This window comes from Protopterus annectens, chromosome 9.part0 (assembly GCF_019279795.1).
Source record: "Protopterus annectens isolate FY-2018-M chromosome 9.part0, PAN1.0, whole genome shotgun sequence".
NCBI classification, from domain to species: Eukaryota; Metazoa; Chordata; order Ceratodontiformes; family Protopteridae; genus Protopterus; species Protopterus annectens.
Genome location: NC_056743.1, coordinates 1,889,091,219 through 1,889,118,696, shown reverse-complemented (window position 1 = coordinate 1,889,118,696; position 27,478 = coordinate 1,889,091,219). Strand labels below are relative to the sequence as shown.

The following is a 27,478-nucleotide window of genomic DNA, read 5'->3' as shown; positions in this document are numbered from 1 at the left end:
CAAACAAATACTTTAAAATCATCTCAGCTCTTCCTGGCTATGTTCCTGCTCTATAACCTAAGCTCTTCACTCTCTTTATATGATTACTAAACTCCTATGTCTTTTGCTACTAGTGACTGATGATACTTTCTCCATACTTATTTTTTATTTTTATCTTTACTTGTTGATACTGATACAATAATACTGATTAATATATATCTGCTTATACCTGTCTGATTGAATTCATTGAATTCTGCTTTAATGTATATTTTCTGTATATATTACTGTAATCAAACAAACTAGATTCCTGCTTTTATGTATATATTTTGTATATGTTACTGTATTTACTACCTGTAACACTATTTCTACTTCTGCACCAATTAATATTTATATTTTTCTGTATCTATGTTCTTGTTGGAGCTTTTCTTCGCAGGCCTCCCCCTGAAAATGGGCTCTTTTAGGCCCAGTGGACTTTCCCGGTACACCAATGCAATAAATAAATAAATAAGATGACTCTCACTGCTGGATTCCTTTGAGCTTTGGAAGACAGGATGGCTCAGGGAAATGAGCTCTTTAAAATAAACGCATTTCTGCAATCCATTTGTCTTCCTATCATTTTTTATAGATTTCATGAGCCGTATTAGGGTATTGAGCATCCAAACATATTACACATAAAACAGTTATCGTGTGGAGAATTTTAGTGACTATGGGATGTGCATTAAAATCAGTAGCCTTGTCTTTTATAACAGCTGACCAAAACCATAACAAAATCAACAAATCCAGCAAAATAAATAATAAATAACCACTAGTAAAGCACACAAGTTGTTATAACCGGCCTAATCCATGACCAAGCAGCAATAAAATACAGCATGGAAGGATGATCAGACACTGGCCTAGAGAAGGAAACCACACCAGCAAGAAAAGTCTAGAAAAATGGTTTCAGCTCAATACAAATACAACAATAAGGACTGACACAGGTAAGTGATGTCAAACAGGATGATATATTCCCAGAACTGGGTAAAACAACTTTGAAGCTGATCAAGAAGACTGTTTTCATGATGATCAAAAAATATTAAGAAAAATGGCATAATGGGGAGGAGCTGAAGCCTAGGAAACTTTATCCATGCAGTGTTCTAGTCCAGGTAGTTGAGGTTGATGAACCAGACCATGTCAGATCTTGCCATAGCTACCTCCAGGTAGTACACTGTGACAAGAGCTATGGTTAGAGAGTGCTTCACTAAAAATGGTTTCATCTGTTTAACAGTAACAGTAGCTTACGTAGTGTGTCTTGTGCCTTAACAGAGTGATCTGTGACTACTTTACAGGGGCACAGCTGTACCCATTAAATGTGCCAGTAAAACATTCCATCAGCTGATGTACCATGACTGATGTATGTTCAGTCTGTGTATGGTAACACTGCTGTCCTCATCTGATACATTGTAACAGTTATATTTATGCATTGAGACATGACAGATGCCTTCCACTAAAGCATTACACAAAACACACGTGTATCTGTTCATTACACCATGACATGGCTGCCTCCTACTGCTTATATTGTGACAACACTCTGTTTATGCAGTTTTGCAGGGCAGAGAAGTTGTTATGTTTAGCTCTCAGAAATCTTATATTTTCACTTTATATGCTATACTCTGGATGTACATGCATTTAACAACTATCTAGGAATATGTAATGCTACTCCTGAAGTTCAGTAGAATGTATTGCTGCTATGCCTAATATGGAATATAAGAGGACAGAAGCTTTAATAATATAAAATCTCTGTACTTTTTTCTCTTGTGTCGTCTGCTGTAGGTAGAGAGGAGGAGGGATACATGTCTGAAGAGGATATTACGTCTAGAAGTCAGTTCCCTGAGAGTTGGCTGTGGAATGTGGAAACGTTACCTGCTGTTCCCAATGAAAAAGAGTAACTAAAATCTTGTCATTTGGTTTGCTTGTCAAAGAGCTTTCATGTCACGTAACCTGGTGATGCCTGTATGATTAGTTAAGGCTGCGAGTGATTTTTAGACCTTTGTGAAACTGCATCACTTTTTTAAATAAGATATTTTTTCTAAATTCAGCACGCCATCAGTGACAAAGCACAATACACGTTGAATATAATGCTATATTTTACTTTTACTTGCTGCTTTTTTTTTTTTTTGCAATAACTGTCAGCTACAAAGTAGTACATTCCTGTTTGTTTATTTATTTTTTTTTTTTTGGGGGGGGGGGCTGATATCCTCTGCCCCTATATGTCCCCTCACTTAAATATGACAACTTCAGCATTGCAGTACTTTTGAGAACGGCAGCAAACTAAATGAAATAGTATCTTAATAAGTTGATTCTTGATTAGATTTTCATCATTGTATGCATAGCATAAATAAGTTCATAGGTTCATAGGTGGTTACTGGGCTATTGACCCAAAGGTCTTTATAAGCCTAGCCGTGTGTACCCAATATAATACTAGAGAAACCCAATACAAAGGATCTTGTCAAAACTCGAGATCTTAGTTAGCAATGACTGCCCATATCTAGGAGGGTCATAGGTGAAATCTCAGGCAGGAATTTATGTTTTCCCATCCAGTCATCCAGGCTGTGCTTAAACAGGGTCATAGAGGGGCTTTATTTGATGTGAATTTGTAGTCTATTCCAGAGGAGTGGCAACCTCTGAGAGACATATTTGTCTCTCCAGCAGGTCCTATGTATGTTGCAGGCCAGGTTAAGGTCCCTGGAGTGGGTGGCCCTTGTTCCATTTGACTTGCAGATGTGCAGCATTTCCATTAGGTCTGGATCCGAGATTGCTCTGTAGGCGAGGCACAACTCTCCTCTATGTAGTCTGTATGCTACTGAGTACAGTGACAGAGACTTCAGTATGTCAATGTATGACATGTGTTGGAGAACCTGAATTTTCTTGGTTAGAAATCTCTGTGGTCTCTCACGTTGGTGCAGGTGCCTGCTAAGGTGCATACCAAAGGGAGCATTATACTATATTACTGGGCTGATGAGGGTCGAGTACAGGGGTGTTATGACCTCTTTCTCTCTTGAGCCAATGCCTTTGCTAATGAGCTGTGTGACTAAGAATGCTTTCCTTACCACAGTAGACACATGGTGGTCAAAGTTTAGGCTACAGTCAACTTGCATTCCCAAATCTCTCACTACTGAGTTGTTACTTAGGGTATTATTATTTATATGATAGTCTGCAGGGATATTATTTTTACCAAAGGGGATGATGATGCATTTTTAGCATTGAGTCCATGGCTTTGGCACTAGTCACTGGTTTGTGTAAGTCCCTCCTGAAGTATACTGACATTATTTGAGGATTCAGTGGTTGCACCTAATTTACAGTGGTCAGCAAACATAATCAGCCACAGCCCCTGTGTTTTCACCTGAACTTCTGAAAAGTATATTCCAAACAATATAAGGACCAGCACTGACCCCTGTGGAACACCATTGGTGACAGGTCTGCTGGTTTAGGTAAAGTGCCCACCTCTGACTGATTGTGATCTGTTGGTGAGCCACTTAGCAACCCACCTGATGACATAAGGGTTGATATTCAACTGGGAGAGTTTATCAATGATGCCCGAATGTGGGATTGTGTCAACGGCCTTGGCTAAGTCAAAGTAGGCTGTATGCACAGATTTACCTTCATCTATGGCTCTGGTGATGTTTTTGAAGAAGTCCACCAGGTTTAACAGGCATGACCTGCTTTTGACAAAACCAAACTGTGTTGGATCAAGGGTTTGGAGATCACCTATATCTTTATTTATAAGTTTTTTTTCTCTTTGAATTTCTCCAAGTCTTTTGAGTTTCTAATACCATAACGGGAATGGACCCCATTCCTGAATCAAGGTATAATAAAATTTCATGAAATTAGTATTGTTTCAATCTTTGATGTTAGCCAGAAGTGCTCTTTGCAGCACCGGTGTGCCCAGTAATGACTCCTTCTGCAATTCGTATGGAGTAACATGTATCGGTAACATATCTAAGTATAATTATAAATTCTTTTTTATAAAACCCGTTGCTTCTACTACTACTGGAACTGTCTGGGTATCTTTCTTCCACATTGCCCTCATTTCTGCCTGCAAATCCTGATATTTTATGGCTTTCTGTCTCTCTGTACATAAGACACTATAGTCACTGGGTGTAATAATTTCAATAATCAATGCTACTTTTGTCTTCTTTTCATGGACTACTATATCTGGTTTTCTTGCATCTATTTTTTTGAGGTTTTGGTAGTGGATGACCCCTTGTGGTACAAACGTCATCATTTTCTATGATGCTTTGTGGTTTATGTTCAAGGTTTATGATGATTCATTCCATGGCCTTGCAGATAAGGCTGGTTAAGTCTATGGATCAGTAGTTCCCAGGGTCATTTGCTATACCCCCTTTATGAAAAGGGATGATGGTTGCTGTTTTCCATTCTGCCAGAATAAAAAACAGTATTCAGGCTTTGGTTGAAGAGAGTATGTAATAGAGTTACTAACTCATATTTTAGATAATTTAAAATGCAACCTGGGATGCTGCACCATCCCATAGAGGCTGCATGTTTGGCCTTGGAGAGAGTATTAATGGCTGGCTATTTGGAGATGCAAGGTGTAGGTGGTGTAGAGTGAATGCTTTGTTCAATGTTTGGAGGGGACGGAAGGGTGAAATTTTCACCAAAACCTGTCAGCTAATATGTTAGCTATTTTCACAGGATTAGTGTGTGGGTGATGCCATCCACAGCTAGGTCAGCACACATCTGGGTCCCACCTTTTAGGTTACAGATATAGCTGAAGAATGCCTTATGGTTATACTTAGCTGTGGTTGCTAAATTGTATTCTAAGTTGTCCTTACAGGATTTTACAAGTTGTCTTATTTGTTTGTTAAACAGAGGAAGGTGTTCGTCCAGTGCTGGGGCCTCTCTTTTTTATAATTGAACAGAAACTTATTCCGCTTGTTGTATAACTTATTAATGCTAGATGTCCACCAGGGAGGCTTGTTTTTTTTCTTGAGGATCTTGTTTTGATCCTGTCAGGTACAGCTGTGTCAATACATTTGTGTAAGTGTTTGTACTGTGGGAAAAGGAGCTTCGAAATTATTTATGCTATCCAATAGGAGGATATAATTAGCTTTGGTGAAGTTATTTAGCCTGATTTCAGCTAAGAGGGGTTCAGATGTTATAGTTACTTCAAATGTGATTGATTTGTGATCAGATTTAACCAGTGAGGATCCCATACTTGTGGTGGTACAATGGTTGCCCATGTTGGTGTGGACCAGGTCAAGAATATCTGAGCCCCTTGTGTGGTTGCATGTTATTTATTCCAGGGCATTAGTATTAAAGTCCAGAAGCCTTTGTGTGAGCATGTTGGTACTCATATGTTTCCCAGTCAATGGAGGGATAGTTAAAATCGTCCATGGCTATAGTGTTTGGGTGTAATTTGATTGACTCAAGTAGGTCCAAATAAGCAGTGTAGGGGTCATGTTTCATTGAAGGGGGTCTATAGCTAACGATGACTTGAAGGGGGGTCAACAGTTAGTTGAACTTGGAGTAACTCCATGGAGTTTTCCTGTCTAACTAGTCTAGAGGTGTATTTATCTTTGATGAAGATAGCTCCTCCTCCTCCTCCTTTGGTTCTCACACATTCATTTTGTGGTCTGAAGGTGTGGAAGGCATTGTAGCCTTGCAAGTATGGGGTACTCTCTGTGGCCCTGAAACAAGTTTCTTTGACTACACAGACATCAACATCCTCCAGGGAGAGGAGTGCTTCCAGAGACTGTAGTTTCGGATTTAAACTCCTAGTGTTTAGCAGTATAACCTTTAATTTATTTGTGAGTGATATTTTCACATTGGAAATTTTGTTCTTGAGAACTTGCCTAAATAAAGCAATTTGGGGGAGGCAAGTGCCTTACTCAGTAACCAAAAGCCTAGAGGGGACAGTTGAAGATCATCTTTGGCAAAGCACTGTGGTATATCAACCATGTCATCCCAGGCTGACAGGAACTTGATCCCCTTAGAATGACACCAGAAACTAAACTAATTTTTGAAGTCAGTCATTTTTTTTTATATTGTGGTGTCATCCGTGGTGATGGTAGAATGCTACTCAAGGCTAGGGACATACCTGCCTGAGACACATATGCCTAGAGCTCAATCATGTCTTTCATCATCTAATTCAGTGAGATACGTCTCAAGTCATTCACACCAGCATGAACTATGATTGAGTCATAATGGTACTTGTTCAGAGACTTGAGTGCATGAGTGATCTGACAGATCCTGGCATCCAGTAGATAGGTGACTGTAACCTTCTCCTTGTCTAGCCTGGAGAGTGGGACATCTATGTGTCTCACAATGGAGTCACCTAGGACTAAAAAATTTGGTTTAGATGTGCTTTGCTTTAAGGTCTTATTTGGTGAGATACTGGTGCTTATATTTTAATGTGTATTGAGTGTTGTAGGTGCTGTATTAGGTGTAGTAAGTTTGTGTTTTGATGGTCTCTGGTGCTTAGGTAGGTTTCTGGTGAGTACCTCTATGTATAATGGTTTATGTATTGAGTGCATATTTTGCATAGGAGGTGTAGTATGTGAGCTAACAACCTGTTTAGTGTCACTGTTCTGTGCATGTGAGAGCAAGGATTTCAGATTCTTAGTGTAGACGCATCTCCCACAAATTGTAATTGGGTGATTTAGGAGTAGAGGGTTGTCACTGTACATGAGGCAGTTGCTACACTGCCTCAGGATACCCATGTCAATGAGGCTGGTAGGAGAAATGGAGGGAAAATGACCATCCATGACAGAAAATGGAGGGGTGTGGTATAACTGGGTATTCTAAATGGGGTTTATACTAATGGGGTGCTCTATAAAGGGTCTGTACTAACAAGGGTTCTCTAAATGGTATGAGATTATTGTAGATTTGATGTTTTGGGGACTGTTTAAGGGGCAAAAGCACAGATGAGGTGCTCTCTGAGCAGCTAACCACAATTTATCGACTTCTCTGCTGGCTCACAGGTGGCTACTAAGGGAAAATTATCTACTGAAGTTTTTGCATCTATAACTGCCAGTAGTTACTCCACTGTCCAGTAGTGTGTGATGGTGCACTGAGGTGTACTGTGTGTAAATAGATGAATACAGTGGAGCAGTGGCTGGTCACCTAAGTCTGTGGAGTTGTTTTAAAACAAGTGCAAACCCACACAAATGCAGGGCTTATGTCGCAACAGTGAGCAAACTTAATTAAATAATTTAACCAATAAAAAGCTGAAAACAGAACCCTGTGCCAGCAACCTTCAATCAGATGAGTCTTAACTGCACTCTCCTGCCACAAGGGTGCAGGGCCCTGTCCAACAAAAGATGGCCTGGTTTAGTGCTCCATTTAACAAACAGAACCAGATTCATCAGGTCTAAATCTACTCTATGCTACAGCAGGCAAAAAGTGCAACAAATCAGCGAGAACAGTTTTAAAATATCATTGATAGAGCACAAATACAGTTTAAATGTGCAAAATACAGTATAGAATTGTACTTGTGGTTAGCAGAATGAGACAGATTCCTTAGCTTGCACAGGTGAATACAGCAGAGTGGTGGCTGGTTGCCTAACTCTGTGGAGCTTTGTTAAAACAGTGAGCAAACTGAATTAAACAATTCATCCTATAAAAAAATCTCAAAACTGAGACCTGTGCCAGCAGCCTTTAATCAGATGAGTCCTAACTGCACTCTCCTGCCACAAGGATGCAAGGGGTCCTCTTCAACAAAAGATAGCCTGGGTTAGTGTTCACATTCTGGGCAAGTACAACAAATCAGAAAGAACAGTTTAAATAAAATCAGCAATATTTCAAAAATATAGTTTAAAAGTGCAAAATACAGTACAGAGTTGTACTTGTGGTTAGCAGAATGCAGCAGATTCCTTGGATTGCACAGGTGAATACAGCAGATCAGTGGCTGATCGCCTAATTCTGTGGAGCTGTGTTAAAACAGTGAGCATGAAAGTATTTATGATGCAGATTCGTAGGTTTGAATATCATCTGCAATCAATTGATATTCTAGACGATTAAATCACAATACAAGTAACTTGCCAGGCACCCAGTATTACTGCTGCACAGGTTAAAACAGCACTGTCCAAAGCCAAGAATACAGCTTCTATGGGACATGATAATATCCCTGGCTGTGTTCTACATGAGCTACAGAGTGAACTGGCACCTCATGTGTGTGCCCTGCTCAATCACAGCCTCGCCTCAGGCTTTGTCCCTTCTGAATGGCACACTGCTATTGTCATTCCTCTCCACAAAGGAGGAGTGACTACAGACCCCGGGAATTATCGCCCAATTATCCTGATGAGTCTAATATGCAAAGCTATGGAATGCATCATCATGGACCTAATAAACAAGGATATAAGGAATATCCAAACTCTGGATCCCACACTGTTTGGTTTTGTGAAGGGTAGATCATGCCTGCTTAACTTGGTTGACTTTTTTGAGTCAGTCAGCAGAGCTGTGGATGAAGGCAAGGTGGTTCATGCAGCCTACCTTGATCTGGCCAAGGCTTTTGATACCATTCCCCACTCAGGAATCATAGAAAAACTTACTAAGCTAGGCATCAACCCCTATATCACTAGGTGGGTTGTAAACTGGCTCTCACAGATATAACCCACTGTGTGAAAGTAGCTGACTCCAAGTCAGACTGCCAATTAGTCATGAGTGGAGTCCCACAGGGTTCAGTTCTGGGTCCTCTCCTGTTTGGTATCTACTTCTCTGAAGTCCTGGCCAACACAAAGGGACTCTGGCTGACAAGGTTAGCAGATGATTGCAAGTTGGGAGATATTATTAACTCCCCAAGTGATGTTAACATCCTACAGAATGGCCTCACTGAGACCAACGACTGGTGTCAGAACCATGGACTTAAGCTCAATACCAAAAAATGTATCATCATCCCCTTTGGGAAAAACCCGGTTCCCATGAATTACCACATTGATGATAGTCAACTAAATACAGAAGGCGTTATAAGAGCTCTGGGAGCACAGGTTGACAGCAATCTCTCTTTTGATCAGCATATAGCCACTGTGGTCAGAAAGTCCTTCTATGTGGCACATCTCATTACTAAGGGTTTTGCATCCAGGAAGAAAGAGGTCATTGTCTCCCTCTACTCTTCCCTCATTAGGCCAATCATCGAGTACGATGCCTCATTTGGCATGTACCTCACTAGACACCTGCAACAACTGGAGAGGCCACAAAAGTACGTCACAAAGAGCATCCTAGGCCTTAAACACTTGTCTTATATGGACAGACTAAAAAAACTCCAACTATTCTCTGTCTCATATCGCCTACTTAGAGGCAATCTCTGCTTGACTTACAAAGCCATGTCAGACCCAGCTCTGTTAGAAATGCTACATCTAAAGACATCTCAATCCCTCCACACCACACGCTTCAGAGACCTCAACCTCATTACCACAATTAACACAACATGCTGGAGGGACAGGTTTATAACCCAGAGACTGTCCTTGCTATGGAATAGACTTCCCATGCATGTCAAGCAGAGCACCTTACTGACCCTCTTCAAGAGAAATCTTGATGAGTGGATGGGAAACAGAAAATTCACCCCAGGGATAACTCCAGTGGCTCTGCTTGACAGAGGCACTGGGAACTAAGGTCAGGTGACACTATGCCAGGGTAATCCTATGGCTAGGCTTGTAAGGGCCCCAGGGCCTTTAGCCTAGTACACATTTATGAAACTATGAACCTATGAACCTATGTAACACCCTCTATCTATTTTGTACCATTTACAAAAATATCTACTGGGCTCAGAGATGTGCATTGTTCAACTGGAAGTGACAGCTTATTGAGTACTATTGCTACAGACACAGTGTTTCAAAAAGAAATGGATCTAACAGTGCCATGAAGGTGAGAGATAGATCATCCCCAAGAAACCACTGGGGCAGTGAGTACAGTAGGAACTCTCCTAAACTACATGTGGAGCTTAAATGCTGAAGTTTTATTATTTGATATGAGAAAACTCTGTACTTTCTTTAGGTGTACATGGTGTTTTATTAAGTACAGAAAGCTACATGGTGGCATTTAATCTGATGAATTGCTGTCATGTACAATGGTGATATTCCATGTAATTTTAGATGCAGTGTCCCAGCTGTCTGCATAGCTACTGTGCTGTCATTTGATCAAAGTAATTTAATGTCAATAAGTAGGTGCTATAAAATTTAGAAAGTGAGGCAAGAGAGCATGGAGACATGGAAGCAACTTGTTTGTGAATCCTACCTTAGGCATTTAATGTATACTATAAGCGTACTACAGCTACTGAGACCCTAGCAATGGAAGAAGGGGAGATTACTTATATTCACATGGTTAAACGAGTAGCGCTATCTAGAAAAAAATAGTCAGTGTAGACTAACAAATGTTTGAAAATAAGGTACTTGAATTAAATGAATTTGTAGCTATCATTTTAGACCAATGTACCAGTGATCAGTCATAAGGTGTAAATGTTTACAGATGTTAATTGTAATTAATTTGAACCATGATTCATTTTCATTTATTAATTACAAGGTGCCATTTCTGATTTTGTTTTACAGGCTCAGTTCAAAACTGGTGCAGCTGTTTTTGAAAGACTCAATTACCACATGGGAAGTGCAAGCTGTTAGTATATCTCCACAAAAAGGTATGCATATTTATAAACTGTTATATCTTCCAGGAAAGCAGGCATAATTAATACTGTTATTTCAGCCATGGAAAGGTGGTATAATTATGCCTGATTAAATACTCTTTACATTAACTAGAGTTGTTATAGAACCTTCAAAAGGCTTGATTTCCTTTTTATGTACACAGTTTGACTTAAGGCTTATTATAAAACACCCCCTGAGTATACTATCCAAGGTTCTAGTCATTGCTGTTCAGCATATATATGTGGCAGAACTTTCTCTGCATCATGCTTCTCTCTGTATAATTTAAAAGATGACACAGTGATGAATGGAGTCCTGTACAGAACTAGTTCTAAGTGTGACACCCATTGCATCCTGGAACAGGCTCTAGTTACCTTACAACCCTGAGCAGGATTAAGCAGGTATCAGAAAATGAATAAATAAATGTATATTTCGATACTGATTACTATTGCCTGCAGGTTGCACTATTCCGCAAAATATTGTGATGTAAAACATTTTGTGCACTACACTCTAGATATGTCTGAATGATGTCCATTTTAGATAAGTATATTACCCTAAAATTTTCAATAAAGTCTGCATCAATTGCTCTGATGTAAAAAAAAATCTTTATATACATTGTTCAGCAAGAAGCTACAAATGGGATAAGATAAAAGACAGCAAAGTATTTAATCATCTCCTAACATTTTTATAGTGACAAATCCTAACACTGAGCCTAATTCTGATACTTTACTCAAACTGCTACAGATCTGAACCCTAAAATGAGCCTTATTATACATGTTTCTGATATTGCTATATATATGAGCCCCCACAATTAAACACAATAGACCTCTGACATTTAAAATTTAAACCCCCAGGTAAACATCAATCTAGTATTTCTTTATCAATATTCTAAATCTGAACTTTAAAACTCCTTTTTTGGTTTCCAACACTATTGCAGAGCTGAACCTGAAACATAACACCAACCCACTGATCTTCTAAAATTACTATACATCTGGAGTGATGAATGTGAACCCCATATGCTTAATAGATCCCTGACATTGTTAGATACCTGCAGACTGAGTTAAAATGTGTTAAGTAGACAGATAGTTCTCAAAGTTATAATTTAGATGGGAGATTCATCTGCAGGTTTGAATCTCATGTTCTTCAGTTTGTGCTCAAAGTTAACACCTGAATGTTACAGTGTCAACTTGAGTATTGTTTTAAGCTAAGGCTTTTCAGAATAATAGTTTACAAAATGTACTGCAAAATGTTTATCCTTGTATTTTTCCTTCCATTGTACTCAGGGGTTAGAGCACTGGTCACATAAACCAGGGGCTATGAGTGCATGTCTCATCAAGGTATCTGTATGTTATTTTTTACCTATTTTAAGTATAACCTAGACAAATGGATGGGGACTCAGAAATTTACACCGGTCGTGGCACCCATGTTTCTTATGGACACAGGTAACTTATAAATACCTGGCCCTCAATGTCCTGTTCAGATACAGGACATCATTATTCTTTTGGGGAAGACTTGGCTAGACTTAGAAAGCCCCCCTGGTCTTTAGCCTAGTAACACTCTATGAATCTATGAGAGCCACCTCAAACCATGAATAAGGCCCACACCGCAAAAGTCATCACTGTAGTTCTGAACATCAGAACGTACCTCCCTTCTACAGATCCCTGGTGCTGCTGCAGGTCAAGAGCCCAAGTGCTGAATCTCACCACTAATAGGACCCTGATATTTCTATAGATATTAAGTTCCAGTATTCAACCTACTGACCCCAAGTGTTAATGATCCAAGATATTTCTAAGGATCTAAAGCACCAAACATTGAACCTTGTTGGTCCCAATATGGTAGTGATATTGTCCCCTGTTATTAAGTGATATGGTCCTCTGTTATTAAGTGATATGGTCCCCTGTTATTAAATGATACACTCCCCAGCTATTAAGTGATATGGTCCCCTGCTATTAAATCATATGGTCCCCTGCTATTGAGTGATACGGTCCCCTGCTATTAGGTGATATTGTCCCCTGTTATTAAGTGATACACTCCCCTGCTTTTAAGTCATATGGTCCTCTGATATTAAGTGATACAGTCCCCTGCTATTAAGTGATATGGTCCCCTGCTATTAAGCCATATGGTCCCCTACTATTGAGTGATACAGTCCCCTGCTATTAGGTGATATTGTCCCCTGTTATTAAGTGATACACTCCCCTGCTATTAAGTCATATGGTCCCCTGCTATTAAGTCATATGGTCCCCTGCTATTAAGTAATACACCCCCCTGCTATTAGGTCATATGGTCCCCTGCTATGAAGTCATATGGTCCCCTGATGTTAAGTGATATGGTCCCCTGCTATTAAGTGATGTGGTCCCCTGCTCTTAAGTCATATGGCCCCCTGTTATTAACTGATAACCTCCCCTGCTATTAAGTCATATGGTCCCGTGCTATGGAGTCATACGGTCCACTGCAATTAAGTCATATGGTTCCCTGATTTTAAGTGATATGGTCCCCTGTTATTAAGTGATACGGTCCCCTGCTATTAAGTCATTTGGTCCCCTGCTATTTAGTGATGCGGTCCCCTGCTATTAAGTTGTATGGTCCCCTGCTATTAAGCAATATGGTCCCCTGATGTTAAGTGGTATGGTCCCCTGTTATTAAGTGATACGGTCCCCTGCTATTAAGTCATATGGTCCCCTGCTATTAAGTGATAAGGTCCCCTGCTCTTAAGTCATATGTCCCCCTGATATTAACTGATACACTCCCCTGCTCTTAAGTCATATGGTCCCCTGATGTTAAGTGATATGGTCCCCTGTTATTAAGTGATATAGTCACCTGTTATTAAGTGATATTGTCCCCTGTTATTAAATGATATGGTCCCCTGCTGTTAAGTGATATGGTCCCCTGCTATTAAGTGATATGGTCCCTGCTATTAAATGGTATGATGCTCTCTTGTTGCTATTGTTTTGAATTCACAGCAGTGATGGCCACTGTTAATGGTCCCCTAACATTAGCAAAGTCTGTCTAGTAATGGTACCTGCGTTTATTAAAGATGCAATGCCTCAGTACTGAATATGACTGTTAATGGCCTCCTGAACCTTCCCTACACCTAAAGCTTTGGTACTAAACCCCACTGCTAATGGACCACAAATATTGCTACACATATAAAGCCCCAATAAAATACCCTGCTGTTCTTGGTCCTATAACATTATTACAAATAACTCTTTTAATGCAGAAAATGCTTATTGGAAAAATCATAAAAGAATGTACTATATATCAGTAGAAATGCAATTAAATTAGAGTAATAAGAATAAACATAAGTAAAAACAATAATGATCATAAGTAACTCAAATAATGAATGATTTACACAGTATAACATTTAGAAAAACAATGTGTATTCCTGGGTTTGATTCTGCCATCTTCCATTTGCCTTCTTTGTGTCAATGAGAAAGTTACTTAACTGGACTGTATTCCCTGATCACAGATGAAAAATGACATATGCCTAGTGGATTCATGTGGTTAACAAATAAATAAAACAAAATAAAATGTGAAATGAACTTCACTACATTTTATTTTGTTTATGATTTGATAACCAGGTAGATTAGTCTGAAAACACTTTCCAGCCATGACCCATTCTTATTGAACTTAAATTCCTTAATGCAAATATAAAATGTAATATAATATGCATATGTAAATTAGTTTTATATACATTTTATAACCATTTTGTTTCACTCTCAGACTCTCAGTTTTCTACTTCTGTAAAATGCTAAGTAATACAAATAAAACAATGCACAGTGTTTGTCAGCTAAGTAATACAAATAAAACAATGCACAGTGTTTGTCAAAAGTGCAGTTGGTTAACTACAGTTCTCATCTGGTACAAAATGAAACTGCTGAGAAACACAATTCAAAAATAGATGAATCTTTACAATTCCTATTATTGTAAGATTTGTAACATAGAAAAACACTTAAAGCACACATTTTAAAACATATGCTTTAATTATTGTGTGAGATGGTATTACTTCTAACAACCCAAATGTTGGTGTTTCATAATTATAATAATTGATGTGATATTTATTTTATGTTTTTTACTAATTGTTTTATTTATATATATATATATATATATATATATATATAAATATTATATATATATATATATATATATATATATATATATATATATATATATATATATATATATATATATATATATACTACTATGTTTCTTTGTAAAAGTAATTTTCCCTAGTTTTTTTATAGTGTTTTTCATAGGAGTTTTGTGGATATTTTAGTTTAATTACCTTATATATCTAGTCAATACCTAGCCACAGGCTTTACCTCTTTTCACAAGGAGAGAGATGCCCGTTAGACCTGGGATGAATTTGAGAGCACCCATCAAGTTGTCCAGATTTAATTTAAAGGAAGATATGAAATAACATTGTTTAACCTGCAAAAAAAAAGTTATCTCAGTGAAAGGGGAGGCCCTGGGTGATGAATCTATAGTGTTCTTTTTATCTGCTGATGAATGTTAAGGTTTGATTTATTTGTCTTTCTGAGATATAGGGGGTCAAATCACTTTTTCATAAGTAGATCTTAAAGTTTTTCAAAAATGAGAGATTTTCATTTCTGGGAAACAAGTTGTAAATGATGTTTAATTAACCATATTTATCCAACTATTGCACCAAAAATATATTCATGGTATATCTTAGTTTCAGTGTCTCCTGTTTCTGCACGTTTTAGCTGCAAGTTCTATAGAAATCCTTTTATGGAGATTAATTGATTTCTTATGTCACCAAAATATGTTAATATAACATTATATATGTATTGCTTTACTTCAAAATTCAGTATTTGCTCCTTGTCACCGTCTTTTCAAAATAATTATTTTTTATCAATAGGTCTAGGTGGGTGATGCCATAGGCAGGGATTCCTGGCATATGCCTAAATGGGCCAGGTGTAATGCAGATGAGTTGTTCCTCGTCTGTCTGTGTTACACATGGAAAATCATTGCTGGTAAAGGGGTTGGCATAATGGTTTAAGTCTCTATCTCATCGGTACAAGATACAGAGTTTGATTCCTGCTTCTGGTACTATTTTTACTACAGTGACATCATTTTTTTCCCATTTCTATGCAGTTCTTTTCTCTCCATTTGTGCCAGTATAAAGTTGGTATATGCAAGTACAGGGGCTGTGGGGGAATGGTTCCCATGGAGGGGGGTGCAGGGGCGCTGGTTGTGTTAGCTTGATCGAATCTTTGTTCATATGTACCTGATGGACTGAGATGGGAACTTTCTTCCTACTTAGATAGCATTAATTTTTAAGTATTTATGTTTTGTTTTCTTTCATTCCATGAATTAAGTATATCATTTATACAATACCACTTACATAATTATTGTAAACTAAGAATATGTAGTTCAGTTGAGAAGTTACTCACATTAGCTTTATTGTTTTCCACTCAGTGGCAACCTATATATTTTTATTGCATTATATGTGCATAGCACATATATAAAGATGTAGGTCAATTAAACCAATGTCTCTCCTCTGTATATTCCCAATCAAGTTGGTATGGTGGTATTATACATACATCAGCTTTTCATATAAATTATACAGTTATTACTATTTTATTATTTATTTAATGATTTACCTGACTCCAGCTCCTTATGATCTCAAGGACTTTATCAACCCAGGCCTGTCTGCCAACCACTGATTCCTTATTTTCTTGTAAACTCATTAGTATTACTGCAATAATGCTGTTTGTCCAGTTTAACCTCTACTCCCCCGTCAGTTTAACCTCTACCCCCCCGTCAGTTTAACCTCTACTCCCCCGTCTGTTTAACCTCTACTTCCCCGTCAGTTTTACCTCTACTCCCCCATCAGTTTAACCTCTACTCCCCCATCAGTTTTACCTCTACTCCCCCGTCAGTTTAACCTCTACTCCCCCGTCAGTTTAACCTCTACTCCCCCGTCAGTTTTACCTCTACTCCCCCGTCAGTTTAACCTCTACTCCCCCGTCAGTTTAACCTCTACTCCCCCGTCAGTTTTACCTCTACTCCCCCGTCAGTTTAACCTCTACTCCCCCGTCAGTTTTACCTCTACTCCTCCGTCAGTTTAACCTCTACTCCCCCGTCAGTTTACCCTCTACTCCCCCGTCAGTTTAACCTCTACTCCCCTGTCAGTTTAACTTCTACTCCGCCGTCAGTTTAACCTCTACTCCCCCATCAGTTTAACCTCTACTCCCCCGTCAGTTTAACCTCTACTCCCCTGTCAGTTTAACCTATACTCCCCCGTCAGTTTAACCTCTACTCCCCCATCCCTTCTTCTTTTGGTTTCAGTGACTTTTACAGAAAATCCTGTCACTGAATTATGCGGCAAAAGATTTTGAGTTTTACTTTTGCTATCAGACCTTGCAGTGAATAGTTTGGGTCTATTTTATCTATATAACAAAGATTGTTAATATTTCTCTTCAGTATTTTGATTCCAACATCTGCTATATGTAACTCAGCATTAGTAGTGATTTATTTAGTATACAAATTAAATAAGTAAAATGAAGTTATATTTGAGGTTGTTCATCATGTTCCCAGTCTTGAAAAGATTAGTTATTACTTATTTGTTTCTGTTGTTTCTTGGTCTGTATAAAAAATAATCTTCATTAATTATGTATTTATCTAGTTTACTTATTTATGTATTTATTTATTGACCTTTGTTTACTGGGAAATTGTGAGTGTACACTTTGTCAGAGATGGTCAAGGAGAAAGGCTCTGTCAAAATTTAATCAGATTGCAGAGAAAGAAATAAATTAGTATATGAAAATAAAACAAGTATTACATAGATATATTCAAAATAATAATGAGGTATATCCTGGGACCGCTCTTGTTTGGGATCTACTTCTCTGAAGTACAGGCCAACATTAAGGGACTCTGGCTAACAAAGTTTGCATATGACTATAAACTGGGAGCCATTATTGAATCCCCAAATGATGTGGATATTCTACAAAAGGGTGTTACAGAAACAGATGCTTGGTGCCAGAGCCATGGGCTCAAGCTCAATGATAAAAAATGTATAGTTATCCCCTTTGGGGAAAAAACATGTACCCATGAATTACCACATAGGTGACAGTACACTAAACACCGAAAGTGTGATAAGAGACTTAGGGACACAAATGGACAGTGGTCTCACCTTCGATAACCACATTGCCACAACAGTCAGAAAATTCTTCTATGTGGCACACCTCATCGCTAAGAGCTTTTCATCCAGGAAAAAAGGAGGTCATTGTCCCACTGTACTCATCCCTTATTAGACCTATTATAGAATGCAATGCCCCGTTTGGTATATACCTCTCAAGACATCTGCAACAAATGGAAATGCTGCAGAAATACCTCACTAAAAGAATCACAGGCCTAAAGCAGATGCCCTATGCTGACCATCTAAAAAAACTCCAGCTATACTCTGTCTCATATCGCCTACTCAGAGGCGATCTCTGCTTAACATACAAGGCCATGTGAAACCCAGTGCTGTTGGACATGCTACACTTAAAGAAATCCCAATCCCTCAGAGCCACATGCTCCAGGGACCTAAACCTGTTCATCACAATGAACAAAACATGCTGGAGGGATAGGTTCCTGATCCAGAGACTACCCAGACTTCAGAACAGACTGCCTATACATGTCAAGCAAAGCACCTCTTTGGCCCTCTTCAAAAGGAACCTTGACGATTGGATGGGAGATAGGAAATTCACCCCGGGGATCACGTCAGTTGCCCTGCTAGACAGGGGTCCAGGGAAGTAAATATTGTAGGTAGAAATAGCCAGAGAATTGTTATGGTTAGGCTTGTATAGGCCCTAGGGCTGATAGCCTAGTACCAGCCTATGAACCTATGAACCTATAAATAGTCATTTCAGCAGGCTAGAGATTCACATAGGTTAAATTCAGATATACAAATCACATCATGAATTGTGGGCAGTCAGATAAGAAATAAAGTTAATAGCATCAAACAGGTAGACAGGCAGCAGCGTGAGGACAGTACAAACATTTGTGTAGACAAAATAGAGAGCAAGACTGAGATCTGAAGACTGGACTGACTAGTCTAAATAAGTTAATCGGACCAAGCATGACAGATGTAGGGGGGATTTGAGAGTATGAAAATGAGGAAAGGTATGCATTTGTGATAATCTGCCAAACCTGACAGAATCAGGCAGGAAATGGTGGGCCCAAAGGCTTTAAATGTGACAGCTACTGGCTGGGACACTAAGTAATGGATGGGCAATATAATGGGGTTTTTAACCAGTAGTGTTATGAGAGCAAAGCCATGAGTTAGTTAAAATTGTTTTTGTGCCCATTTAAACTTCTAGAGATCTAAGTGTAGTAGGGTGTGAGCTGTGAGTTTAAACTAGAGAATTAGAAGAGAACAGACATTTCTGGCAGTTTTTTTATCCTTGTTGATAGAGAGGAATTTTTTTTTATTACTAGATCAAAGTAATTTTTTGGGGCTGATAGTTATGTAGGGTAATGCAAAGAGCTGGGCAAGCTAAAGATGTATGTGTTATGTTATGGGTTAAAGCAAGTAGGTATATGTTAGGTGGTGGGATAGTTCAACCCAATTTAGTAGTTTGAACATGGAAAAGTGATGGGTTTGGTATATTTTGTTAGCTGCATATTTTCCTATTTTATTATAGCAATTATTTATCTAACAATTATATATCTAAGAACTTGCTACACTTTATTTTCATTAACACCAAAAATAATGTACAGTTTTCATGAAAGCAGAAGTAAAGGCTTTTTTGGGACTTCCTTGTTTTCTCTGTTACACAACAGATGTTAACATGTTTATCTCTGGTGTTTCTCTCTCTCCTGAACTTACCTTGTATATCTGGCAGTTCTTAGGCTCTATGTTTTTCTCTCTCTTGAACCTAGCTTGTATAGCTAGCAGTTCTCAGGCTGTATATTTTTTCTCTCATGAATGTAGCTTGTATAGCTGGCACTTCTCAGGCTGTATGTTTTTCTCTGTCCTAAACCTAGCATGTATAGCTTCAGTTCACAGGCTGCATGTTTTTCTCTCTTATGAACCTAGCCTGTGTAGCTGGCACTCTTCAGGCTGCATGTTTTTCTCTCTCCTGAACCTACCTTGTATAGCTGGCAGTTCACAGGCTGTATGCTTTTCTCTGTCCTAAACCTAGCTTGTATAGCTGGCAGTTTGAGGCTGTATGTTTTTCTCTTTCCTAAACCTAGCCTGTATAGCTGGCAGTTCTCAGCCTGTATGTTTTTCCCTCTCCTGAGCCTTGCTTGTACAGATGGCAGTTCTCACACTGTATGCTTTTCAGTGTCCTGAACCTAGCTTGTATAGCTAGCAGTTATCTGTCTGTATGTTTTTCTCTCTCCTAAACCTAGCTTGTATAGATGGCAGTTCTCAAGCTGTATGTTTTTCTCTGTCCTAAGCCTAGACGTATAGCTGACAGTTCACGAGCTATATGTTTTTCTCTCCCCTAAACCTAGCTTTTATAGCTGGCAGTTCTCAAGCTGTATGTTTTTCTCTCTCCTGAATGTAGCTTGTATAGCTGGCAGGTCACAGGCTGTATGTTTTTCTCTGTCCTAAACCTAGCTTTTATAGCTGGCAGTTCTCAGGCTGTATGTTTTTCTCTCTCTCCTGAACTTAACTTCTATAGCTGGCAGTTTTCAGGCTGTATGTTTTTTTCTCTCTCGAATCTAGCTTGTATTGCTGGCAGTTCACCAGCTGTATGTTTTTCTCTCTCTTATACCTAGCTTGTATTGATGGCAGTTCTCAGGCTGTATGTTTTTCTCTGTCCTATGCCTAGCTAGTATAGCAGACAGTTCTCAGGCTATACATTTTTCTCTGTCCTAAACCTAGCTTGTATATGTAGTAGTTCACAGGCTGTATGTTTTTTTCTATCCTGAATCTAGCTTGTATAGCTGGCAGTTCAAAAGCTGTATGTTTTTCTCTCCTTAAACCTAGTCTTGTATAAATGTCAGTTCTCAGGCTGTATGTTTTTCTCTGTCCTAAGTCTAGCTTGTATAGCTGGCAGTTCTCAGGCTGTATGTTTTTCTCTCTCCTGAACCTAGCTTGAATAGCTGGCAGTTAACAGGCTGTATGTTTTTCTTTGTCCTAAGTCTAGCTTGTATAGCTGGCAGTTCACAGCCTGTATGTTTTTCTCTCTCCTAAACCTAGGTTTTAAGCTGGCAGTTCACAAGCTGTATGTTTTCTCTCCCCTGAACCTAGTTGGTATAGCTGGCAGTTCACATACTGTATGTTTTTTTCTCTCTTGAATCTAGCTTGTATAGCTGACAGTTCACAGGCTGTATGTCTTTCTCTCTCCTGAATCTAGCTTGTATAGCAGTCAGTTCACAGGCTGTTTCTTTCTCTCTCTCCTGAACTTAGCTTGTATAACTAGCAGTTGACAGGCTGTGTTTTTTTTTCTCTCATGAACCTAGCTTGTATAGCTGGCATTCCTCTGATGACATGCTTTTCTCTCTCCTGAATCTACCTTGTCCAGCTGGCAGTTCACTGGCTCTGTTTCTCTCTGTATTAAACCTAGCTTGTATAGCTGGCAGTTCTCTGGCTGTACATTTATCTCTGTCCTAAACTTAGCTTATATAGCTGTCAGTTCACAGGCTGTATGTTTTTTTCTCTCATGAACCTAGCTTGCAGAGCTGGCTGTTGACAGACTGTATGTTTTTCCCTCTCTCCTCAACTTACCTTCTATAGCTGGCAGATCACAGGCTATACTTTTTTTCTGTGTCCTAAACTTAGCTTGTATAGCTAACAGTTGTCAGGCTGTACATTTTTCTCTTTTCTAAACCTAGCTTGTATAGCTGGCAGTTCACAGACTGTATGTATTCTCACTCCTGAACCCAGCTTGCATAGCTGGCACTTTACAAAGTGGTGTGTTTTTCTCTCTGCTAAACCTACCTTGTATAGCAGGAAGTTCACAAACTGTATGTTTATTTCTCTCCTGAATCTAGCTTGTATAGCTGGCAGTTCACAGGCTGTATGTCTTTCTCTCTCCTGAATCTAGCTTGTATAGTAGTCAGTTCACAGGCTCTATGTTTTTCTCTCTCGTATACTTTGCTTGAATAGATGGCTGTTTTCAGGCTGTATGTTTTCCTCTGTCCTAAGCCTAGCTTGTGTAGCTGGCAGTTCTCAGGCTGTACATTTTTCTGTCCAAAACTTAGCTTATATAGCTGTCACTTAGGCTATATGTTTCTCTCCGTCCCAAACCTAGTTGGTAAAGCTGGCAGTTCACAGGCTGTATGTTTTACTCTATCCTAAGCCTAGTTTTATAGCTGGCAGCTCACTGGCTGTATGTTTTTTCTATCCCAAATCTAGCTTGTATAGCTGGCAGTTGACAGGCTGTATGTCTTTCTCTCTCCTGAATAAGCTTGTATAGCTGGCAGTTCACAGGCTGTATGTTTTTTCTCTCCCAAATCTAGCTTGTATAGCTGGCAGTTCACAGGCTGTATGTCTTTCTCTCTCCTGAATAAGCTTGTATAGCTGGCAGTTCACAGGCTGTATGTTTTTCTCTCTCGTGAACCTAGCTTGTATAGCTGGCAGTTCACAGGCTGCATCTTTTTCTGTCTCCTAAACCTAGCTTCTATAGCTGGCAGTTCTCACTCAGCCTGTATGTTTTAATCTCTCCTGAACCTAGCTTGTACAGATGGCAGATCTCACCATGTAAGTTTTTCAGTGCCCAGAACCCAGCTTGTATAGCTGGCAGTTGACAGACTGTATGTTTTTCTCTCTCTCCTGAACTTAGCTTGTATAGCTGGCAGTTCACAGGCTGTATGTTTTTTGCTGTCCTAAACCTAGGTTTTTTGCTGGCAGTTCACAGCCTGTATTCTTTTCTGTCTCCTGAACCCAGCTTGTATAGCTGGCACTTCACAGGCTGTATGTTTTTCTCTCTCTTAAACCTAGCTTGTATAGATGACAGTTTTCAGGCAGTATGTTTTTCTCTGTACCAAGCCCAGCTTGCATAGCTAGCAGTTCACAGACTGTATGTTTTTCTCTGTCCTAAACCTAGATTATATAACTGGCTGGTCTCAGGCTGTATGTTTCTCTCTCTCTTCTGAACCTAACTTGTATAGCTGGCAGTTCACAGGCTGCATGTTTTTCTCTCTCATGAACCTAGCTTGTATAGCTGGCAGTCCTCAGGCTGTATGTTTTTCTCTGTCCTAAACCTAACTTGTATAGCTGGCAGTTTTCAGACTCTACATTTTTCTCTTTCCTTAACCTAGCTTGTATATCTGGCAGTTCAGAGACTGTATGTTTTTCTGTCTCCTGAACTTAGCTTCTATAGCTGGCAGTTCACAGGCTGTATGTTTTTCTCTCTCCTGAACCTAGCTTTTATAGGTGGCAGTTCTCAGACAGTACGTTTTTCTCTGTCCTAAACCAAGCTTGTATACCTGGCAGTTCACAGACTCTATGTTTTTCTCTGTCCTAAACCTAGCTTGTATAGCTGGCAGATCAAAGACTGTATTTTTTTTTCTCTCTTAATCCTAGCTAATATAGATGGTAATTCACAGACTGTATGTTTTTCTCTCTCCTAAACCTAGCTTCTACATGTGGCAGATCTCAGGCTGTATGTTTTTTTCTCTCTCCTGAAACCTAGCTTGTATAGCTGGCAGTTCACAGGCTGTATGTTTTTCTGTCTCCTGAACCTAGCTTGCACAGCTGGCAGTTCTCATGTTGTATATTTTTCTCTGTCCTGAACCTATCTTGTTTAGCTGGCAGATCGCTGGCTGTATGTTTTTCTCTCTCCTGATCCTAGCTTGTACAGCTGGCAGTTCTCAGGCTGTATGTTTTTCTCTCTCCTAAACCTGGCTTGTATAGCTGGCAGTTCTCAGACTGTACGTTTTTCCATGTCCTAAACCTAGCTTGTATAGATGGCAGTTCATATGCTCGGTTTTTCTTTGTCCCAAACCTAGCTTGTGTAGCTGGCAGATGACAGGCTGTAGGTTTTTCTCTCTCCTAAACCTAGCTTGTATGGCTGCCAGTTCACAGTCTGCATGTTTTAATCTCTCCTGAACCTAGCTTGTATAGCTGTCAGTTCACAGGCTATATGTTTTTCTCTGTCCAAAACCTAGCTTGTATATCTGTCAGTTAGCATGCTGTATGGTTTCTTCTCTCCTGAACCTAGTTTGTATAGCTGGCAGTTCTCTGGCTATTTTTTTTTTCTCTCCTGAATTTAGCTTGCATAGCTGGCAGTTCACATGCTGTATGTTTTTCTGTATCCTGAACCTAGCTTGTATAGCTATCAGTTCTCTGTCTGTATGTTTTTCTCTCTTATACACCTAGCTTGTATAGCTGGCAGTTCACAGGCTATATGTTTTTCTCTCTTGAACCTAGATTGTATAGCTGACAGTTCACAGGCTCTGTGTTTTTCTCTCTCTCCTAAACCTGGCTTGTATAGCTGGCAGTTCACTGGCTGTATGTTTTTCTCTGTCCTAAACCTAGCTTGTATAGCTGGCACTTCACAGACTGTATGTTTTTCTCTCTCACTGAATCCTGTGCACTTTTCTCTGTCTTAAACCTAGCTTGTATAGCTGGCAGTTGACAGACTGTAAGATTTTCTTTCTCACCTGAACTTAACTTCTATTGCTGGCAGTTCTCATGCTGTATTCTCTTTTCTGAACCTAGCTTGTCTAGCTGGCAGGTCACAGGTTATATATATTTTTTTTTTTGTTCAAAACCTAGCTTGTATAGCTGGCAGTTCTCAGGCTGTATGTTTTTCTTTCTTCTGAACCTAGCTTGTATAGCTGACAGTTCACAGGCTGTATGTTTTTTCCTAAACCTAGCTTGTATACCTGGCAGTTCAAAGCCTGCATGTTTTTCTGGCTGATTACAGGCTGTACATTTTTCTCACTCCTAAACCTGGCTTTATAGCTAGCAGTTCTCAGATTGTACGTTTTTCTCTGTCCTAACCCTAGTTTGTATAGCTGGCAGTTCGCAGGCTGTAGGTTTTTCTCTCTCCTTAACTTAGCTTGTATAACTAGCAGTTCACAGTTTGTGTGTTTTTCTGTCTCCTGAACATAGCTTGTAATAGCCGGCAGTTCTCTGGCTATATGTTTTTCTCTCTTGTGACCATAGCTTGCATAGTTAGTAGTTCAAATGCTTTAGGTTTTTCTCTCTCCTAAACCTAACTTGTATAGATGGCAGCTCTGAAGCTGTATGTTTTTCTCTCTCATGCATCTAGCTTGTATAGCTGGCAGTCATCAGGCTGTATGGTTTTCTCTCTCCTGAACCTACATTGTATAGGTGGCAGTTCACAGGCTGTATGTTTTTCTCTGTCCTAAACCTTGCTTTTATAGCTGGCAGTTGAGATACTGTATGTTTATCTCTCCCCCCCTGAACTTAGCTTCTTTAGCTGGCAGTTCTCAGGCTGTAGGCTTTTTCTCTCTCCTGAACCTAGCTTGTGTAGATGCCAGTTCACAGGCTATATGTTTTTCTATGTCCTAAACCTAGCTTGTATAACTGTCAGTTCGTAGTCTATATGTTTTCCTCTCTCCTGAACCTAGCTTGTATAGCTGGCAGTTCAGAGACTGTACTTTTTTCTCTGTCCTATACCAAGTTTTTATAGCTGTTTTTTCACAGTCTGTATGTTCTTCTCTCACCTGAACCTGTCTTCTATAGCTGGCAGTTCACAGGCTGTATGTTTTTCTCTCACCTAAACCTAGCCTGTGTAGCTGGCAGTTGATAGGCTGTATGTTCTTCTATGTCTTGAACCCATCTTATTCACCTGGCACTTAACAATCTGTATGTCTTTCTCTCTCCTAAACCTAGCTTGTGTAGATGGCAGTTCTTGGTCTGTGTGTTTTTCTCTGTCCTAAGCCTAGCTTGTATAGCTTCAGTTCTCAGGCTGTATAGGTTCATAGGTTCATAGATTAGTACTAAGCTAACTGCCCTTGTGAGCCACTTTAAGCTTAGCCAGTTATCCCTTGTGAGACTCAAACCCTGCACCTTCTGTTTGTAAGACAAACACCTTAACCATTAGGCTACCCTCCCAACCCTATGAATGTTTTCCTCTGTCCCAGACCTAGCTTGTATAGCTGGCAGTTCATAGGCTGCATGTTTTTTCTCTCTCTTAAACCTAGCTTGTACATCTGGCAGTTCTCAGGCTCTATGTTTTTCTCTCTCCTGAGCCTAGCTTGTATAATTGTCAGTTCAGAGGCTGCATGTTTTTTTCTCTCTTGAACCTAGCTTATATAGCTGGCAGCTGTATGTTTTTCTCTCTCCTAAACCTAGCCTGTATAGCTGGCAGTTGACAGGCTGTATGTTCTTCTCTCTCCTAAACCCATCTTATATAGCTGGCACTTCAGATGCTCTATGTTTTTCTCTCTCTTAAACCTAGCTTGTATAGATGGCAATTCTCCGGCTGTGTGTTTTTCTCTGCCCTAAGCCTAGCTTGTATAGCTTCAGTTTTCAGGATGTATGTTTTTCTCTGTCCCAAATCTAGCTTGTATAGCTGGCGGTTCACAGGCTGTTATGTTTTTCTTTCTCCCCAACCTAGCTTGTATAGCTGGCAGTTCTCAGGCCGTATGTTTTTCTCTGTCCTAAACCTAGCTTGTATACCTGGCAGTTCACAGGCTGTATGTTTTTTCTGTCTCCTAAACCTAGCTTGTATAGCTGGCAGTTCTTAGGCTGTATGTTTTTCTATCTTATGAACCTAGCTTGTATAGCTGGAAGTTCAGAGGTTGTATGTTTTTCTCTCTACTTTGAACCTAGCATATATATATATATATATATATATATATATATATATATATAGCTGGCAGTTCACAGGCTGTATGTTTTTCTTTCTCATGAACTTAGCTTGTATAGCTGTCAGTCCTCAGGCTGTATGTTTTTGTCTCTCCTGAACCTACCTTGTATAGCTGTCAGTTTACTGGCTGTATGTTTTTCTCTTTCCTTAACCTAGCTTTTATAGCTGGCAGTTCTCAGGCTGTATGTTTTTCTCTTTCCTGAACCTAGCTTGTATAGCTGGCAGTTCACAGAGTGTAAGTTTTTCTCTATCCTAAACCTAGTGTTTATAGCTGGCAATTCACAGACTGTATGTTTTCTTTCTCCTAAACCTAGCTTCTACAGGTGGCAGATCTCAAGCTGTATGTTTTTCTCTCTCCTGAACCTAGCTTGTATAGCTGGCAGTTCACAGGTTGTATGTTTTTCTCTCTCCTGAACCTAACTTGTACAGCTGGCAGTTCTCACGTTGTATATTTTTCTCTGTCCTGAACTTATCTTGTATAGCTTGCAGATCACAGGCTGTTCGTTTTTCTCTCTCTCATAACCTAGCTTGTATAGCTGGCAGTTCAAAGACTGTTTTTCTGTCTCCTAAACCTAGATTTTATAGGTTGCAATTCACTGGCTGTATGTTTTTCTCTGTCCTAAAGCTAGCTTGTATAGTTGGCACTTCACAGACTGTATGTTTTTCTCTCTCCTAAAGCTAGCTTGTATAGTTGATACTTCACAGTCTGTATGTTTTTCTCTCTCCTAAACATGCCTTGTATAGCTGGCAGTTCTCAGGCTGTATGTTTTTCTCTCTCCTGAACCTAGCTTCTATAGGTGGCAGTTCTCAGGCTGTACATTTTTCTCTGTCCTAAACCTAGCTTGTATAGTTGACACTTCACAGTCTGTATGTTTTTCTCTCTCCTAAACATGCCTTGTATAGCTGGCAGTTCTCAGGCTGTATGTTTTTCTCTCTCCTGAACCTAGCTTGTATAGCTGGCAGTTCACAGGCTGTATGTTGTTCACTCTCTAGAACCTAGTATGTACAGCTGTCAGTTCTTTGGATGCATGTTTTTCTCACGTCTAAGCCTAGCTTGTATACCTGGCAGTTCACAGCATGTACGTTTTTGTCTGTCCTAAACATAGCTTGTATAGCTGGGTGTTCACAGGC

At 39.5% G+C, this 27,478-nt stretch overlaps 1 protein-coding gene across 1 annotated transcript in view; it reads left to right on the top strand.

Annotated features, from left to right (window-relative positions):
- LOC122812305 (venom factor-like) overlaps nt 1-27,478 on the top strand; it is a 1,464,680-nt gene that overhangs the window by 407,794 nt on the left and 1,029,408 nt on the right. The window contains exons 11-12 of the mRNA XM_044084707.1: nt 1,789-1,900; nt 10,518-10,603. Coding sequence (XP_043940642.1) covers nt 1,789-1,900; nt 10,518-10,603 — 198 coding nt within the window. The remainder of the gene's footprint in view (nt 1-1,788; nt 1,901-10,517; nt 10,604-27,478) is intronic.